This window comes from Nematolebias whitei, chromosome 10, assembly GCF_014905685.2.
Source record: "Nematolebias whitei isolate Nwh7 chromosome 10, NemWhi1, whole genome shotgun sequence".
Taxonomy (NCBI): domain Eukaryota; kingdom Metazoa; phylum Chordata; class Actinopteri; order Cyprinodontiformes; family Rivulidae; genus Nematolebias; species Nematolebias whitei.
In genome coordinates this window covers 32,527,954-32,546,298 of record NC_056507.1, presented here as the reverse complement: position 1 = coordinate 32,546,298, position 18,345 = coordinate 32,527,954, and the positions used below count along the sequence as shown (strand labels likewise).

Below are 18,345 nucleotides of genomic sequence, written 5' to 3'. Positions count from 1 at the left end.
CAGTGAGGTTCTGTAGGGCAGTGAGGTTCTGTAGGGCAGTGAGGTTCTGTAGGTCAGTGAGGTTCTGTAGGTCAGTGAGGTTCTGTAGGGCAGTGAGGTTCTGTAGGTCAATCAGTTTCTGTAGGTCAGTGAGGTTCTGTAGGTCAGTGAGGCTCTGTAGGGCAGTGAGGTTCTGTAGGTCAGTGAGGTTCTGTAGGTCAGTGAGGTTCTGTAGGTCAGTGAGGTTCTGTAGGTCAGTGAGGTTCTATAGGTCAGTGAGGTTCTGTAGGTCAGTGAGGTTCTGTAGGTCAGTGAGGTTCTGTAGGGCAGTGAGGTTCTGTAGGTCAGTGAGGTTCTGTAGGTCAGTGAGGTTCTGTAGGTCAGTGAGGTTCTGTAGGGCTATGCCAGCTGCTCTGCTGCACATCATGACAACCTCCAAGAGTATGTTCCTGTTTTTGTATGTTATAAGTTCAAACCAACAGATGAAGGTAAAAATTAAGAGAGTCAATAAAACGTTCTCATAAAAGTAGAATCATTAAAACCACAGAGCTTCAGATTAAATAAAATAAAATTCTCTGGTGGACCTTCTTACAGAATGAGTTCACATGGGGTCAAAAGTCATCAAGAACAGTTCCCAGATGTTTATATTGATGCACCAACAGTTTCATTGTTGACAACCACAGGAGTGGCAACTGAAGAGTTGTTTTTTTTTTAATCAATGACCAACTCCTTTGTCTTAGAAACATTTAACTTTAAAAAGAAAGACTCATACCATTCAGTGAAGTCCCCGACCACAGGCCCGAGGTCTGTGTCATCACCGCTGAGAAGGAAGGGACAGGATGACAGAGACATCTGCAAACTTTAAGACGCGACGCTGTGGGAACTGGCTGCAACAGTCGTTTGTGTGGAAAACGAATAAAAGGGGCGAAAGAATCAAATTGCTGCAGCAGCAAACAGTACAAGTGGCACAGATCTGTTATTTTTTTAACGCTCACACTCCATGGCAGCAGATGAGTTTAGACGAGCCGCTGGTCCACTGGGACACTGACGTCTGAACTTTGAAGGGCTGTAGAACAGAGATGTGAAAGGTGCAGAGGGACTTGTGTCTTCCTGACAAGCGGAGCAGAGACACCAACAGAAGAAAGTTAGTCCCTCTGACTCCGTCTGTTCAGGCAAACCCCAACTTTTCTATTATTCTCTCTTATGTAGCTTTATAACAGTATTATTTTAACCGGGAGCTCCGGTAAACATGGAGACGTGTGTCATTGTTGACATTTCTGTTCCGTTTCTTGTATATTTTTAGCAAAGTCATCTGTCGTGCCTTTGAAATATCCAACATCAAGATGACAGCATGAAATTTAATCTGAAGCATTAAACCTCAAATGAGGTTAAACTTGACACTCTTCTCTTTTAACCCACGCAGCCGTGGATATTCTAGTGGGAGAATGAAGAGCATGAGGTTTCACATCTTTGCTGCATCATCAACAAAGGATTGTTTAGCTGTTTTTAGTTGTGTGCAGAAAGGGAGATGAAGAAAAGCAATGCGCCCACCTCCAGGAGGGCTGAGATCCAGCGGCTGTACCAGAGCTACACTGCAGGCTGCACCACGCTGTCTGCACCTGCCCTCCTGATGTTCCTCCACAAGGAGCAAAAGGAGCACACCGCAGACGAAGAGACGGCACAGAGTCTGATTGACAGATACGAGATCGAAGAGGCGGGTGAGTGAAGGGGCAGCTTGTTGAACATCATTAAGGATAAAAAATGACTGAAGATTGTCAGATTTTGTTTATTATTTTTATTTTTGCATAGAGGCCCATTATTTCTTTTCACCCCACCAAAAATAAAAAAGCAGAGAGCTGTGTAAAGACAGAACATCTGTGGTGAAAACAGAATAACGAGCACCACAGAGTTTTTCCCCTTCTTGGAAATATACGTTCTAATTTATGATGCCAGCAGCACAAATAAAAGTTGGAGCATGTTTACTGCTGTTACATCATTTTTTTGTGTAATGGGTATAATTTTAGCCGCTTTCTGCGTTTTTATTTATTGAATTTTTTTTCATAATGCTTCACATTTTTCTCTAGCTTGCAGGTGTTCGACATTAGCCAGCAGTGCTGTTATAAAACACCCAGAACATAGTTTAATGTCTTACTGATTTTTTTAAAGCATTCAATAAAAATGAAAATCCTGGAGGACAAGATGTCCATAAGTTTCTAATGGATGTTTGAGTTCTCTACAGAATTATATTTTATTTACCTAATTGATCATTAAAAAATGCCCATGTTTACTAATGTGCTCTTTAGGTGCGGTCATGTTACTAACAATTATTGCTCGCCACCAAAGGCAAAAGGGTGATGTTTTTGCGTCTGTGTGCAAGTGTGCATGCATTAATACATGTGCATGTCATTAGATCTACAGCTAACTTATTAACATTAGGAATCAGCTCAACTCAAGATGGCTGCCACAACCAAATGAGCACTGGAAAGACAAAAATTGCTACGACAGTCAGCTTTTGTCAAGGGGTTCATTTTCAAAGTTCCAGTAGGTTTTATTGTAGTTTGCATCACATGTGGTGCATGAGGTGGAAAGAAAGTGTGCACAGGGTCCCAGTTACACCCAAGCATAGCATAAATATAAATTCTAAAAAGAAACGGTAAATAAGGATCTAAGATATAATCTAAACAATAATAGTGCAAAACAATACGCTGAACAGCAGCACGAACATGAATCTGTGTGAGTGGGGATACATGAGTCTTAACAGCTTCAGGGTAGAAGCTGTTCCTCAGTCTAGTGGTTCTACACTTAATGCTCCTCAACTGACCAATGAAATTACCTAACAAGTCACAGTGAACCAATGAAACAGGGAGGGAGGCCAATACCCCCCCCCACCCCAGTTGTTCCCCTAGGGAGGGGGGAAACTTTCTCCTTTTCTGGAGGCAAAACAAAGTATTTGCAGCCTCAACCACTTGAAATAAGTGTGAATCGTGCATTTAAAATAACACTGAGCTCTCTGGGATGCAGGCAGCTCTGTGATGGACAGCACATTCTTGTGCAGGAGGAAGGTGAAGATAGCCTTCAATGACTTCCTGGTAGGCGACTTCTTTTAACCAGTCGTGCTACTGGCACTGTTCAGAAAAAAAAAATTACGATACGCATCGTGTATGTTACTTTTATGTATTTAATTTAAAATCTTTCTGTGTAAATATATCATGTGACAACGTGAACACCTGCAGCTTATAGACAAGCGCGGCCTATATATGTACAAAATTACTATTTTTAAATTTAGTGGGTGCGGCTTATATTCAGGTGCGCTCAATAGTATGGAAATTACGGTAAATAGATGAAATAGCAGAAAAAGCTGAAAATTGCAGAAATAAACTGAAAGGAGCAGAACAAGCTGAAATTAGCAGAAAGAAGTTAGAAGAAGCACAATAATGTTTCTAGTTAGAAAGAATCTGAAAGGAGCACAAAAACGGCTGGAAAAACAGCTGAAATTAGTTAAAAGTAGCTGAAAAAACAAACAAACTAATTAAATTTCTACATGGAAGCTGAACCAGAACAAAATGTGAAAGGAGCAGTAAAAGGTTGTAAACAGATTTAAAGATTTGAAGGATGTAAAATGAGCTATGTTAATTTTCTATAAGGGTAAAAAAAAGAGGCAAAAAAGGCTAAATATTTCAAAAAGGGAAGTTGCACCAATACCAAAAGTCTTTTTTTTTCTCTCTGTCCTCCGGTGGAACCAGACGCATCTCCCAGTCCCCCCCCACCCGCTTCCCTGCTGCACCCTTTTGTCCTATGAACCCTTAAAAAGCCTCTTTTTTTCTGCATACCTCTTAATTCGAAGGATCAGCTGATCTCTCAACAAAATTGATCAACTTCTCCTGACAGGAGTCAGGGCATAAGGAGGACCCTCTTACCTCGACGGAAACAAATTGGATTCCTGATGACAACTGGTTATTTTGCTGTTTGGCTGGTGAATTCTGGATTGTCTATAAGTTCGTGTGGATGTGTCGAATCTCGACAGCGCTCAGACTGAATTTATGGAGCTGCAGCAGGGAGCTGGAGCAGCTGTTATCAGGACTGCGGACTCTATAGCAGTACACATGAAGGGGAAATAATCTTGGAGAAGCTGTGAGCTCAACTTTGGCGTTAAGGATCAATTCGGCTATTTTGGAGTTCCATCAGAGGAATATATACCAGCGAGACTTTAAAAAGGCAGAAACAACAATTCATGAGTTCTGCCTGACCCAAACTGTGGCCTTGACACCGGACTTATTTCAACTCCTCCTGGAATGTTTTGAAAACTACAAAGATGCTTTGTCTGTCTCCTCACTACTCCCTTCCCCAAGGCCGTGGACATGTGACAGAAGCTCAACTGAGCTGATGGTGAATGTCACCTCTTATCTGGACAATGGCTGAGAGGGGGGGGGGGGGGGCTCTGGACTATACTATGACTTTCCCTTAAAAATTAAATGTCTTCACTGGCCTATATGTACATGTATAACATCTGTTTATGTTGCTTTGCTGTGGTAGGCCCCTCCCTGGGCTGCCACCTTACCATGGTGGAGGTTTTTGAGTGTCCCAATGTTCCTAGGAGCTATGCTGTCAGGGGCTTCACGCCCCTAGTAGGGTCACTCAAGGCAGACAGGTCCTAGGTGAGGGACCAGACAAAGTGCAGACCAAAGACCCCTATGAAGAGTAAAATAAATGGACTTGATGTTCCCTCGCCTGGACGTGGGTCACCGGGGCCCCACTCTGGAGCCAGGCATGGAGGTGGGGCCCACGGGTGAGCGCCTGGTGGCCGGGCTTTTACCCATGGAGCTCAGCTGGGCACAGCCCGAAAAGGAGACGTGGGTCCCCCTTCTCATGGGCTCACCACCTGTGGGAGGGGCCAAAGGGGTCGGGTGCAATGTGGGATGGGTGGTGGCCGAGGGCGAGGACCCTGGCAGTCTGATCCTCGGCTACAGAAGCTGGCTATTGGGATGTGGAATGTTGCCTCACTGGTGGGGAAGGAGCCTGAGCTGGTGTGTGAGGTTGAGAGGTTCCGGCTAGAAATAGTCGGACTCACCTCTACGCATGGCTCTGGCTCTGGAACCAGTTTCCTTGAGAGGGGCTGGACACTCTTCCACTCTGGAGTTGCCCCTGGTGAGAGGTGCCGAGCAGGAGTGGGCATACTTATTGCCCCCCAACTTGGTGCCTGTGTGTTGGGGTTCACCCCAGTGAATGTGAGGGTGGCCTCCCTCCGCCTATGTGTTGGGGGACGTGTTCTGACTGTCGTTTTTGCTTATGCACCAAACGGCAGTTCAGATTATCCATCCTTTTTGGAGTCCTTGGAGGGGGTACTGGAAAGTGCACCTCCTGGGGACTCCCTTGTTCTGCTGGGGGACTTCAATGCTCACACGGGCAATGACAGTGAGACCTGGAGGGGTGTGGTTGGGAGGAACGCCCCCCCCCCCCAATCTGAACCCGAGTGGTGTTCTGTTGTTGGACTTCTGTGCTCGTCATGGATTGTCAATAACGAACACCATGTTCAAGCATAAGGGTGTCCATATGTACTCTTGGCACCAGGACACCCTAGGCTGCAGTTCGATGATCGACTTTGTCATCGTCTCATCTGATCTGCAGCCACATGCCTTGGACACTCGGGTGAAGAGAGGGGCAGAGCTGTCCACTGATCACTACCTGGTGGTGAGTTGGCTCCTATGGTGGGGGAAGATGCCGGTCAGACCTGGCAGACCCAAACATGTTGTGAGGGTTTGCTGGGAACGTCTGGCAGAGTCTCCTGTGAGATGGAGTTTTAACTCCCATCTCCGGGAGAACTTCGAACATGTTCCGGGGGAGGTGGGGGACCTTGAGTCCGAGTGGGCCATATTCCGTGCCTCTATTGTCGAGGTGGTTTACCGGAGCAGTGGCTGCAAGGTTGTCGGTGCCTGTTGCGGCGTCAACCCTCGAACCCGGTGGTGGACACCGTCGGTGAGGGATGCTGTCAGGCTGAAGAAGGAGTCCTATCGGGCCTTTTTGGTCTGTGGGACCCCTGAAGCAGCTGATGGGTACCGGCAGTCCAAGCGACATGTGGCTCGGGTGGACGCTGAGGCAAAAACTCGGGTATGGGAGGAGTTTGGAGAGGCCATGGAGAATGAATTACGCATGGCTTCAAGGCGATTCTGGTCCACCATCTGGCATCTCAGGGGGAGAAAGCAGTACGCCACCAACACTGTTTATAGTGGGAGTGGTGCACTGCTGACCTCAACTCGGGATGTCGTGGGTTGGTGGGCAGAATACTTTGAAGACCTCCTCAATCCCACTGGCACGTCTTCCACTGAGGAAGCAGAGCCTGGGGACTCTGGGTCGGGCCCTTCAATCTCTGGTGCTGAGGTCACCAAGGTGGTTAAAAAGCTCCTCGGCGGCAGGGCCCCAGGGGTGGATGAGATTCACCCAGAGTCCCTTAAGGCTCTGGATGTTGTAGGGTTGTGTTGGCTTACGCGACTCTGCAATATTGCGTGGACATCAGGGGAAGTTCCCCTGGATTGACAGACCGGGGTGGTGGTCCCCCTATTCAAAAAGGGGGGCCATAGAGTGTGTTCCAACTACAGGGGGATCACGCTCTTAAGCCTCCCTGGTAAGGTCTATTCGGGGGTTCTGGAGAGGAGGGTCTGTCGGATAGTCGAACCTTGGATTCAGGAGGAGCAGTGCGGTTTTTGTCCTGGTTGGGGAACACTGGACCAGCTGTACACTCTCAGCAGGGTCCTTAAGGGTGCGTGGGAGTTTGCCCAACCGGTCTACATGCGCTTTGTGGACTTGGAGAAGGCGTTCGACCGCATCCCTCGGGGAACCCTGTGGGGGGTACTCTGGGAGTATGAGGTATCGGGCCCTTTGATACGGGTTGTTAGGTCCCTGTACGACCGGTGTCAGAGCCTGGTCTGCATTGCCGGAAGTAAATCGGGCTTGTTCCCAGTGAGAGTTGGAGTCCGCCAAGGTTGCCCTTTGTCACCGATTCTGTTCATAACTTTCATGGACAGAATTTCTAGGCGAAGCCAACGTGTTGAGGGGATCCATTTTGGTGGCCTTAGGATTGCTTCTCTGCTTTTTGCAGATGACGTGGTCCTATTGGCTTCATCAGATCGTGATCTACAGCTTTCGCTGGAGCGGTTCGCAGCTGAGTGTGACACGGCCGGGATGAAGATCAGTTCCTCCAAATCCGAGGCTATGGTCTTGAGCCAGAAAAGGGTGGAGTGACCCTCTCTGGGTCAGCAAGGACGTTCTGCCCCAAGTGGAGGAGTTCAAGTATCTTGGGGTCTTGTTCACGAATGAGGGAAAAATGGAATGTGAGATCGATAGGTGGATAGGTGCAGCATCTGCAGTGAAGCGGGCACTGTACAGGTCTGTCGTGGTGAAGAGAGAGCTGAGTCAAAAGGTGAAGCTCTCAATTTACCGATCGATCTACGTTCCCACCCTCATCTATGGTCATGAGCTTTGTGTTGTGACCGAAAGAACGAGATCTCGGATACATGCAGCTGAAATAAGTTTTCCCCGCAGGGTGTCTGGTCTCTCCCTTAGAGTCAGAGTCAGAGTCAGAGTTTCTTTATTGTCATTCGCACCTCATGTGGTACATGTGGTGGAGCGAAATTATGTACGCAGGGTCCCAGTTACATCCAACAATAAAATGTATAAGAAAAACAGTAATGACATCTAAGATATGAACTAAGAAAAACATCAACTAAATATACACTAAGCACTCATAACATAAAACATTGAACATCAGCACAAACATGAACATGAGTCTGTGAGCAGATGTGCACGCATGAACACATCAACATTGAAACAGATCAGCAGCAACATGAAACAGATCAGCAGCAACATGATATGGTTTTTCACAGTGATTATTCTAGTTAGAGATTCATGAGTCTAACAGCCTCAGGGTAGAAGCTGTTCCTCAGACTAGTGGTTCTACACTTAATGCTCCTTAACCTCCTTCCTGAGGGGAGTGGGACAAAAAGTGTGTGTGCTGGGTGGGTGGGGTCCTTCATGATGCAGGTGGCCCTCTTCCTGCATCTGGAGGTGTAGATGTCTGTGATGGTGGGGAGACTGATTCCAACAGAAGATTAGAGATATGGTGAGAAGCTCAATCCTCCTGGAGAGACTCAGAGTAGAGCCCCTGTTTCTCGACGTCAAGAGGAGCCAGTTGAGGTGGCTTGGACATCTGTTTAGGATGCCTCCTGGACGCCTCCCTGGTGAGGTGTTCCGGACACGTCCCACCGGGAGGAGGCCCAGAGGAAGACCCAGGACACGCTGGAGGGACTATGTTTCTCGGCTGGCCTGGGAACGCCTCGGGATTCCCCCGGAGGAGCTGGACCAAGTGGCTGGGGAGAGGGAAGTCTGGGCCTCCCTACTTAGGCTGCTACCCCCGCGACCCAACCCCGGATAAGCTGAAGAAAATGGATGGATGGATGGATGGATGCTGTGGTAGTTTTTTTTTGATGCCTCAAATCGTGTTTAGGACATGGCGTGACCAATTTTTTTTTATAATTACAATTTTTTTTATACTGTCTCTCCTCGTGTTTTCTTTCCTTTTCTCATCTAAGCAAAATATTATTCTGAATAAGAAAAGGCAGCACTTTCTATAGTTACAGCTTTGTGCACTCCGCCCATCTTTCGGACGACTGTACGTACATGTTTGCATTGTATCTCGGTGCAATGCCAATAAAGTTTATTCTGATTCTGATAGCTCCCTTCTCCTGAACAATCTGAACATTTTGATTTATGATTTGTTGAAATAGCACAGAAATTGTGGATGGAGAAAGATGCTGAAAAACATACGGAAGATAAATGGATCACAATAGAATGAATACTTGATAAACATTCACACAATGACAGCTCACCTCTTCCTCTTGTTGTTCTTGAATCAAGCCTTAGTCCTGCAGATCTTCTCCCAAGTTGAAATTCTCCCAGCACTTCTTGACATTGCTTCTTGCTGCCCAGTGAGTGAACACCTGAACTCCTCTGATCATCAAATCATCTCCACCTGGAGCAGTCTGCTGCCTTCTGGGGAGACACCACACCTACATTTAGCCAGAGGGGGGCGGGGCCTAGAGCTCAGCTCAACAGCTTTATATATACTGAGATCAGATTCAATTCAATTCAATTCAAAAATACTTTATTAATCTCAGAGGAAAATTAAATGTTGTTGTAGCTCATTTTCCTTGTTTCATAAAAGAGTTGTTCTAGATGTTGATGGTTGTGGGCGGGAAGGATCTCTTGTGATGGTCCGTCTTATAGCAGATCTGAAAAAACTGGCCACAGATGTTGATCCGTTTACTTGCACTTGGTTGGCCTCCTGGGCTTCAGGATCACCTGAATGTTGGGCAGAAGTCCTTCCAGGGCAATGGCCACTCCTCCCAGCAGCTTGTTGAGCTCCTCATCGCTGCGGACAGCCAACTGTAGGTGCTGATGGACGATCCTGTCCTTCCGCTGTCATGAGCCGTGTTTCCTGCTAGTTCCAGGATCTCAGTGGTCAGGCACTCGAGCACAGCTGGCAGGTAGATGAGAATGCTTCCACAGAACATTCTTTTCAACTCATTTGAAATTTAGGGCTGTAGTTGAGATATTACTTGAGCTTTTGAGATGTTAATCAGCTGCTGTTGGTTGTAGAAATTGCCTTGTTGCCATGGTTACGCATCATAACAAATGTCCCAAACTAAAAAAGTTTCAGTAAAAATCCTTCCAGCTGCACAGCATCCGATACCAGAGGAAACAATCATCCAAAAAATGTGATTTACATCCAGAAAAAGAAGAATTAAATTTTCCAAAAGCAAAATCTCAGAATGAAAGTAACAGAGCTGCTCCAACATGCAGCCACCTTGAGCGGCGCAATTCTAGAACCAGATTTGGTGTGTTGGTAGTTAAGGTCCATCACAACAAACACTTTGAGCTCTCCACATTGTACAACATATTTACTTAATGCTTTGCTGTAAACTACTGGTGTCAACCTGTCTGTTAGCAACACGCCGTCGGCTGGATTTTAGTGAAGCGCTCAGAAAGTGATCACTGGTTCCACAACCAACATTTGGAGTCAAACCAATCCAAGATGGCTGCCACAGCCAATTGGTTTTACCAAGCATACAAAAATGGCAATAAATTAAAATCAGTCATTCAAAAGATATTTATCTAATGTTCGGTGGAATCAGCCGAGAGTCATTCACAACACACACTCTGGCAGAATTTCACAGAATATTGCACGAGATTGCACAAAGCATATTTTCTTAAAGTGTGACCAAAATGTCCACAACATCGTCATTTCTTATCAAAACATCTTTTAATCTTGTGTATGGAAGAAGGCCATGAAATTTACTCCTTCAAGGACCGCCTGGCCTTTAATTGTAAAACCATGTTTATTTTTAAATATTACACTTCTCCAGGCAACCCAGACCAGTTTGATATTAAGGTACATTCCAACGTTCTGGTTTCATTTTTAAGTTTTTGTTTCGTCATTCATTCACGGAGAGATTTGTAAATTGTTGCTTAATTCTTTGGACAAAATGCAAAGCTCCGAGTGTCAGCGTCTGAATCAAACAAAAATCAGACAGTTCCTGTATTTCACCTAAGCAGCTGCACGAGATGTAAATCTTCAGGTCAATTAAATTAACCTTTGCTACAGGAACAGTTAACTTGTCTCAGCAGGAAAACGCCCGCAGGAGAAACTGTTGTTAGCGATGGCCCAGTTCCAGCTCGTCTGGCTGACAAATGACAGAAAGCAGATTTCCAGGGTTTCAAATCATAGCTCCAGTTTGTTCAAAAGACCAGTCCTTTTTTTATCCTTGAAATATAAAATCTGAATAGAAAACTGCACATTTCATTAGTTTGATTCAAATTCAAAGATTTTATAAACATTTCAGACACTTATATCAGCTGAAAACAGCCTACATATTTAAAATAATTGTGAATAAAGCATTGGACTGAACAGACGAACACTAGATCAACATGATTTTTATATGTTGCAACAACAGGGACATTTTATCTGCTGCTGGAGTTGGCTGCTGTGCTTCTCTGTATCACTGACGAAATGTTCCTCCTCATCCTCTCCGTCTTCCTCCAGCCAGAGCCATGACGTTTGAAGGGTTCCTCAGATACATGGAGTCCAAAGACTGCTGCGTGTTCAACCAGCACCACACGTCTGTGTACCAGGACATGGACCAGCCTCTCTCCAGCTACTTCATCTCCTCGTCTCACAACACCTACCTGACTGGAGATCAGCTGACAGGGAAGAGCCACCTCGATGCCTACATTTGGTAAGAGTAGTGCAGTTTGGAGGGTTTTCCAGGGCAAATGTGACAGTTTTGCTTTGTAGCTGTGGTCAGCAGCACGGCTGAGCTGTAATTTAAGAGCTCCCAGTTCCTAAAAATCCTGACAGGTTAGAAACACGGCGAGCGAATAAGCTGAAATCTACTGTAAGACTAGCCCCCTCCAGACCTACATGCTGGTGATTTGGAAACTGAATCCCGTCCTTCTCATTTCACTGACCCACTCGTGTGCTGAGGCAGACAGCAAATCTGCTGCGGTGCCTTTGTGGGACAAAGGAAGTGATTAGAAAAGGAGCTGATGGCAGCAGAAGTCTAGTATTTATGGATCTACTGAACGTGCTGAAAACTCTGGTGAACTGGTGGAGAGGAGCGCTCCAGTCCGCCTGCCTGGACGTTGGCTCTGGTCTGAGAACGGCAACAAAACAAGAGCAGGCTCACTGGAAGCTCGACTAAAACAAAACGCGTTCATTTCTAAAAGACGAATTAGGTTTTATAAAAGTCTTTAAGTTAGAGGTTTATCATGCAGAGGTTTACTAACTGTTTTATTATCCATTGATTTTACTGTACATAAAAATTCTACCCTGACTGTTTTAAAATAATTTTGCTGTTAAATTTTAAGCAGATTTTTCTTTAAAATATTTTTAAGTCAAACTTTAAATAATGCAATGATGCCAATCAATTATATACAGTGAGGAAAATAAGTATTTGAACACCCTGCGACTTTGCACGTTCTCCCACTTAGAAATCATGGAGGGGTCTGAATTTTTTATCTTAGGTGCATGTCCACTGTGAGAGACATAATCTAAAAAATAAAAATCCGGAAATCACAATGTATGATTTTTAAAAATAATTTATTTGTCTGTTACTGCTACAAATAAGTATTTGAACACCTGCCAATCAGCAACAGTTCTGGCCCTCAAAGACCTGTTAGTCCTCCTCTATAACGTCCACCTCCACTCCACTTATTATTCTAAATTAGAAGCACCTGTTTGAGGTTGGTAGCTGCATAAAGACACCGGTCCACCCCACTCAATCAGTAAGACTCCAACTACTAACATGGCTAAGACCAAAGAGCTGTCCAAAGACACCAGAGACAAAATTGTAGACCTCCACAAGGCTGGAAAGACTACGGGGCAATTGCCAAGCAGCTTGGTGAAAAAACATCAACTGTTGGAGCAATTATTAGAAAATGGAAGAAGCTAAACATGACTGTTTATCTCCCTCGGACTGGGGCTCCATGCAAGATCTCACCTCATGGCATATCAATGATCCTAAGAAAGATGAGGAATCAGCCCAGAACTACACGGGGGAACTGGTCAATGACCTGAAGAGAGCTGGCACCACTGTTTCCATGGTTACTGTGGGTAATACACTAAGACGTCATGGTTTAAAATCATGCATGGCACGAAGGTTCCCCTGATTAAATCAGCACACGTCCAGGCACGTCTTAAGTTTGCCCATGAACATTTGGATGAGCCACAGGAGTCATGGGAGAAAGTTATGTGGTCAGATGAGACCAAAATAGAACTTTTTGGTCTTAATTCCACTCACCTCAGTGAGAGCATTGAAGATGGGTCGAGGCTGGGTCTTCCAACAGGACAATGACCTGAAGCTCACAGCCAGGAGAACCAAGGAGTGGCTCCGTAAGAAGCATATCAAGGTTCTGGAGTGGCCTAGCCAGTCTCCAGACCTAAACCCTCTAGAAAATCTTTGGAGGGAGCTCAAACTCTGTGTTTCTCAGCGACAGCCCAGAAACCTGGCTGATCTAGAGAAGATCTGTGTGAAGGAATGAACTAAAATCTCTGCTGCAGTAAACCTGGTGAAACACTACGGGAAACATTTGACCTCTGTCACTGCAAACGAAGACTACTGTACCAAATATTAACATTGATTTTCACAGGTGTTCAAATACTTATTTGCAGCAGTAACACACAAATAAATTATAAAAAAAATCAAACATTGTGATTTCTGGATTTTTTTTACTTTTTAGATTATGTCTCTCACAGTGGACATGCACCTAACATGAAAAATTCAGACCCCTCCATGATTTCTAAGTGGGAGAACTTGCAAAGTCGCAGGTTCTTCAAATTATTTTCTTCACGATATGTATATATATATATATATATATATATATATATATATATATATATACACATTGTAAGACAACAAGGCTATAACAGGAGGAATGTTTTTCTGGTGACCTGCATGCCAATGTGCTGTAGGTGTGCACCTGACGATTACTTTGTGAGAGTTTAATTCAAATGTGTCAACTTTTCAATAAAATGTGTTGCTTAAAGAAAAACAAACATACACAAATGCACACATGGACCTTAAGCCAATTATATGATTGGCTGCAGAAAGACGGGCAGTTATGAGATTATAAGGTGCGAAGTGAGTTTGCAGCTCTCACACTATACTTCTTTAAAAACTATATTTAAAAAGCATTTAGTAATTTGATGAATACATTCTTACTCTGTGTTTTAGAGGATGTTTTCAATACAACATAACATCATTTTTGTCTTCATTAAAGGCATTAATAAATAGAATATAAAGAAAATAAGCCCCATGAAGGAGGGCTGTCACCTTCATGATTGAAACACGTGGTTTATATTTCCAATCTGGACTTCATATGTATTTAAATTAATTCTGATTAATAAGTAGTGATTTGAAATATGCTGCTACTAAGAATTAGATTAAATTGCATAATCTCCTTTCCTTCTACAAAGGATAGAAGTAATAAAGGAAGCACTGAAGCAATTTGCTCCAGCATTTTAGGGAACTCAAGCTCCTCAGATGAAGGCTGATATCCAGACACTTCTAGTCCATTTCACTTTGTAGGAACCTTTCCCAGAAAACAACTGTTCCACCCAACGAAAGACTAAAAGCCGTGCAGCACAGAACCAGGGCGGCTAACACAGAAACAACAGAAAATCCCACGCACGCATGCAAAACAGGTTCAACTAGCACAAAATACCCAAATACAATAGAGAGGAAAAACAGGCAGAAGAACAATGGAAGTAAGAAGGTGGGATTATTTACACAAACAGGGGCTGATGAAACACAGGAGGAAACAGTGAAGGCAGTGAAAGGGCAGAGGTCAAACCAGATGCAGAGATCTCCAACATAAAACAGGAAGTAGGACGATAAATGAAGCTTTCATTAATGTACTCAAGGGATAGTTCTGTACAGTGCAAAAGTAATGAACAATTAATATCTTATCTGCTGTACATAACTCTCTAAACAACCTCACTTTGAACAAATAGGGTTTAATTCTGAACTAATTCAACATAATCTGAGTTAATCTGAGTGAGGTCAAGACCAAAATGAATTGTTGCCATTTTAAAATTAGTTCAATCTCTAAAAAAGTGCAATTAATGGCAGATAATTTCATCTTTAAATTTACAAGTTACTGCTTTATTTGTTTAATTAGATGTTTGTTTCAGTGTTTTATTTTTTATTTTTATTTAAATCAGTGACTGTAAATAGGCTCAACTGGACATCCAGTCATGTGTCATGTCATTAAAGTTCATACAATTTATAGAAAATAAGAAAGTGAATATTTTTTTCTATAAAATGTATGACGAAAAGTTTTCACCAGATTTGCTAAAATGATTGAAGTTGATAAGTGAGAGACATCTTTATTGTTCAACTTGAGACGGAAGCTGCTTTGAATAAAACACAGAAACGCATTAATATTCCATGGTGGTGTTATAAATAACAAAACATATGGTGGCAGTGCACGTAGGACAGAGCTCACCACTCCTCTTCTAGCAGACTTGCACAGCTCATCGTGTGCACGTGTCTCTGTTTGTGTGCATGTGTGTGTGAGCCAGCGCTCTGAGCAAAGGCTGCCGCTGTCTGGAGATCGACTGCTGGGATGGTCCAGGCATGGAGCCGGTAGTTTACCATGGCTACACCCTCACCACCAAGATCCTTTTTAAGGATGTCGTCGCCACCGTGGCTCAACACGCCTTCCAGGTTTGTCATGTATTTTATCTCACAAGCAGCGCCTCCTGTGTCTAACACACGCCTGCATCTGTTAGGACCTCTGGAGGAGATGCAATTAGTAACCTCTGATGTCTCCTGCTAAATGTTCGCAGACCTTTTCCTGAGCGGTTTGTGAAGTTTTAAACCTTCACAGAGAGATTTACATCCTGGTTGATGGTAATTGTTGCATTTTTCCCTGATGGGATTATGTCCTTACAGGTGTCTGCTTATCCACTGCTCCTGTCTTTGGAGAACCACTGCAGCAAGGAGCAGCAGGAGGTCATGGCCCGGCACCTTGTCTCCATATTGGGGGACAAGCTGTTGACATCTCCCTTAGACCATGTCACCAGCGGAGACCTGCCAAGCCCAAACGTAAGACTCAGAAGACATGAGAGGGTGGACATGAGAATTTGAAAATGAGCAGAAGAATTTAAATATGAAGGTAGCATAAATAAATGTTAGTAGAGCCAAACAGGAAATAAAAAACGAGATGTTTTAGTCGTCACCGAGGGCCTCGTTAGTCGTCCTGAGGCTTCTCGTTCTTCCCGCCCTCACCAGCACCCAGAGATGAATGGATGTTTAAAAGCCTTTTTTAAAAACAGATCTGATGCGATGATAATTATGAGACATGTCCGTCACTTTCACCACGATGAGCCGCACAAGCCGATCATTTAGAAACCTTGTTTCTGGAACAAGCTCATGGTTAGGCCAATGTGACGAGGAGGAAACGAGTGTGTGCTGAATCTCTTTTCCACATTTGAATTCAGCAGCTTTTAAATTTTTCAGAGAATAAAACACGGTCTCTTCACAGGGCATATAATCCATGACTGTTTTTCATCTCGTGTTGAGAAAAGAAGAGACTTCCATGGTAGATCCAGCCTTAAACATTCACTTTTACCACAAACTCCTGCTGTGTGCAAGCAAATTCCAACTTTAGAGTTTGAATTAATAATGTTTTAAAACAATTTATTAAACTAGATTGATGTTCAGACATACTTATTAATGTACACATTTTTTTAAACTGTCATCCAGATCAACAATCTGAGCTAAATCATTTTGTTTTTTTGCTCAGATTGAAGCAAAACATTGTTAAAAACTTGTGAAATATAAAAAATTGCTCTTCTGTCAAAAACTGCTGCGTGATTATGTGTACCAGCCACACAAACTGCAAATGTGTTGACCTTTTTATACTTTTTGGCCTCGAGCGAGCTGCTTGTCACGTGTTATCTGACTGTTATGACTATATGCTGGTCCTGTTGTGCATTTCACCATAAAACTGCCTCCAGTTTTCCTTATTTTCAAAAAAATGATAGTTCAGATTTTTTAAAGTGGGGTTTTGTGGAGAGAGTGTAAACAGTTAATATCTTTGTTGTGCATTGATTTTTGAAAGACCTGAACTGGTAAAAAAAAAAAAGAGGGTGATTCTGACGGCATCAGTGACAGGTAGTCTGAGGGGGGGCAGTATGGATCCCTGCCACTTTAAAACAATTTCTAGAAGTTTTCCAAAACACGTTTTCCATCTGCTTTTAAATTGCTGTCAGAAATGTTTATTTTTTCAAAAAAAAATTTTCAAACAAATAATTTTTAAATGTGAGTGGGAAACGTCCCCTTCACAAATATTGTGATGCCTGTGCTGCGCAGAAAATTGGAAATGAACATTAAGTCCTGCAGTGTGAATGTAGTCTAAGAGTGAGTGAAGATTTCAAGCGCAGCATATTTCTTCAAACTGAAAGTTACCTACAACAGGTAAGATATTCGTTGTTAATAACCTTTCCACAAAATCCCACTTCAAATGAGTTGAACCACAGCTCTAAGCACATCTGCTTATTTACAAAGATAATCCAGCAGTACACAGCAAGTTCACTCAGTGAACTGTTCTCAGCAGCAATGACTGGATGATTTGATGCACATGCTGTTCTCCTTTATTTTCTTTTTCTGACTGCTACATGCATCCACATATGCAAATATTACTTTGTACATTTTTTTAAAAGGCACCTTTTTACAAATCAATGCTGGAATGACTTGTGTGAAAGCAGTGCTGAGTTTTAGCATGTGACATATTTTTACTGAGGGTTTTAAAAGTGCAACATAAATGAAATGACGAGGCTGCTTGAGCACATCTGAACATGTGGAATCATACTGTTTGTGTGGAAACGCCAGGACCTGAAGCATAAGATCCTTATCAAGAACAAAAAGCTAAAGCCTCAGATTAAGACAGAGGATGCAGCAGAGGCCGAGGAGAGTGCAGATGAGTGTGAGGATGAGGAGGAAGAGGAAGATGAGGAGGAGAATCATCAGACCAAAGCTAGGTTCTGGTCTTCCAGAAAGGCAGGGTTAAACAAGAAAGTAAGTCAGGTGTTTTCAGTCAAATCGATACAAACATATTATTAAAACAGGCTTAAATGCAGTTTTAAATGAAGACAGAATGATTAAAATGTCTGATTTTCTTTTAATCTCTACTGTTTTCGGTGTCTTCTCTGACCCAACATTATGAGTAGAAGAGAGTGGTGGCTGAGGCTTTATCCAACCTGGTAATATACACGGAGTCTGTCAAGTTCATCAGCTTCAGTCACTCCAAGGACAATCAAAACTGCTACGAGAACACATCCATCGCAGAGAAGAAGGCTCGCAAGCTGGTGAAAACCTCAGGTACAGAGCTAATACATCACAGAGGAGACGATTTATCGTCTTGTAATGCTGAATGTCCAACGTCTCACTGATGAGCCCAATATTACACTTAGCGCTGTAAACTTTCTAAAACGGATATGGAGTAAGATGTGTGGAACATGGGGCGGTCATTTGTCAGGGAGACGACAGCCCAGGCTCGGAATGTGCTTTGCTGCTGAGAGTGAAAAGAGCTCACACAGGTTCACATGAAGGAGCAACACCAGAGAACCAGTCAAGAAATGTTCTCCTGCTGAGAAAGACTGACATGTTTCAGGCAAGCAGTTAAATATCTGAGCAGGTTGACGGTTGAAACCAGGAAAAATGAAATTATATTAGAGCAACAGAAATCTTGTAATTCAATCACGCCCTGTGTAACCTCTATAATCGTGATCGTTCAGAATAATTCCGGTCTGCG

The 18,345-nt window shown here is 43.6% G+C and overlaps 1 protein-coding gene across 1 annotated transcript in view; it reads left to right on the top strand.

The window, feature by feature from the left end:
* Positions 1–1,507: 1,507 nt before the first annotated feature.
* LOC119415813 (1-phosphatidylinositol 4,5-bisphosphate phosphodiesterase zeta-1-like) overlaps positions 1,508–18,345 on the top strand; it is a 39,393-nt gene continuing 22,555 nt past the window's right edge. The window contains exons 1-7 of the mRNA XM_037682986.1: positions 1,508–1,697; positions 3,555–3,563; positions 11,072–11,264; positions 15,110–15,254; positions 15,483–15,635; positions 17,424–17,618; positions 17,780–17,966. Of these exons, the coding sequence (XP_037538914.1) occupies positions 1,508–1,697; positions 3,555–3,563; positions 11,072–11,264; positions 15,110–15,254; positions 15,483–15,635; positions 17,424–17,618; positions 17,780–17,966 (1,072 nt within the window). The remainder of the gene's footprint in view (positions 1,698–3,554; positions 3,564–11,071; positions 11,265–15,109; positions 15,255–15,482; positions 15,636–17,423; positions 17,619–17,779; positions 17,967–18,345) is intronic.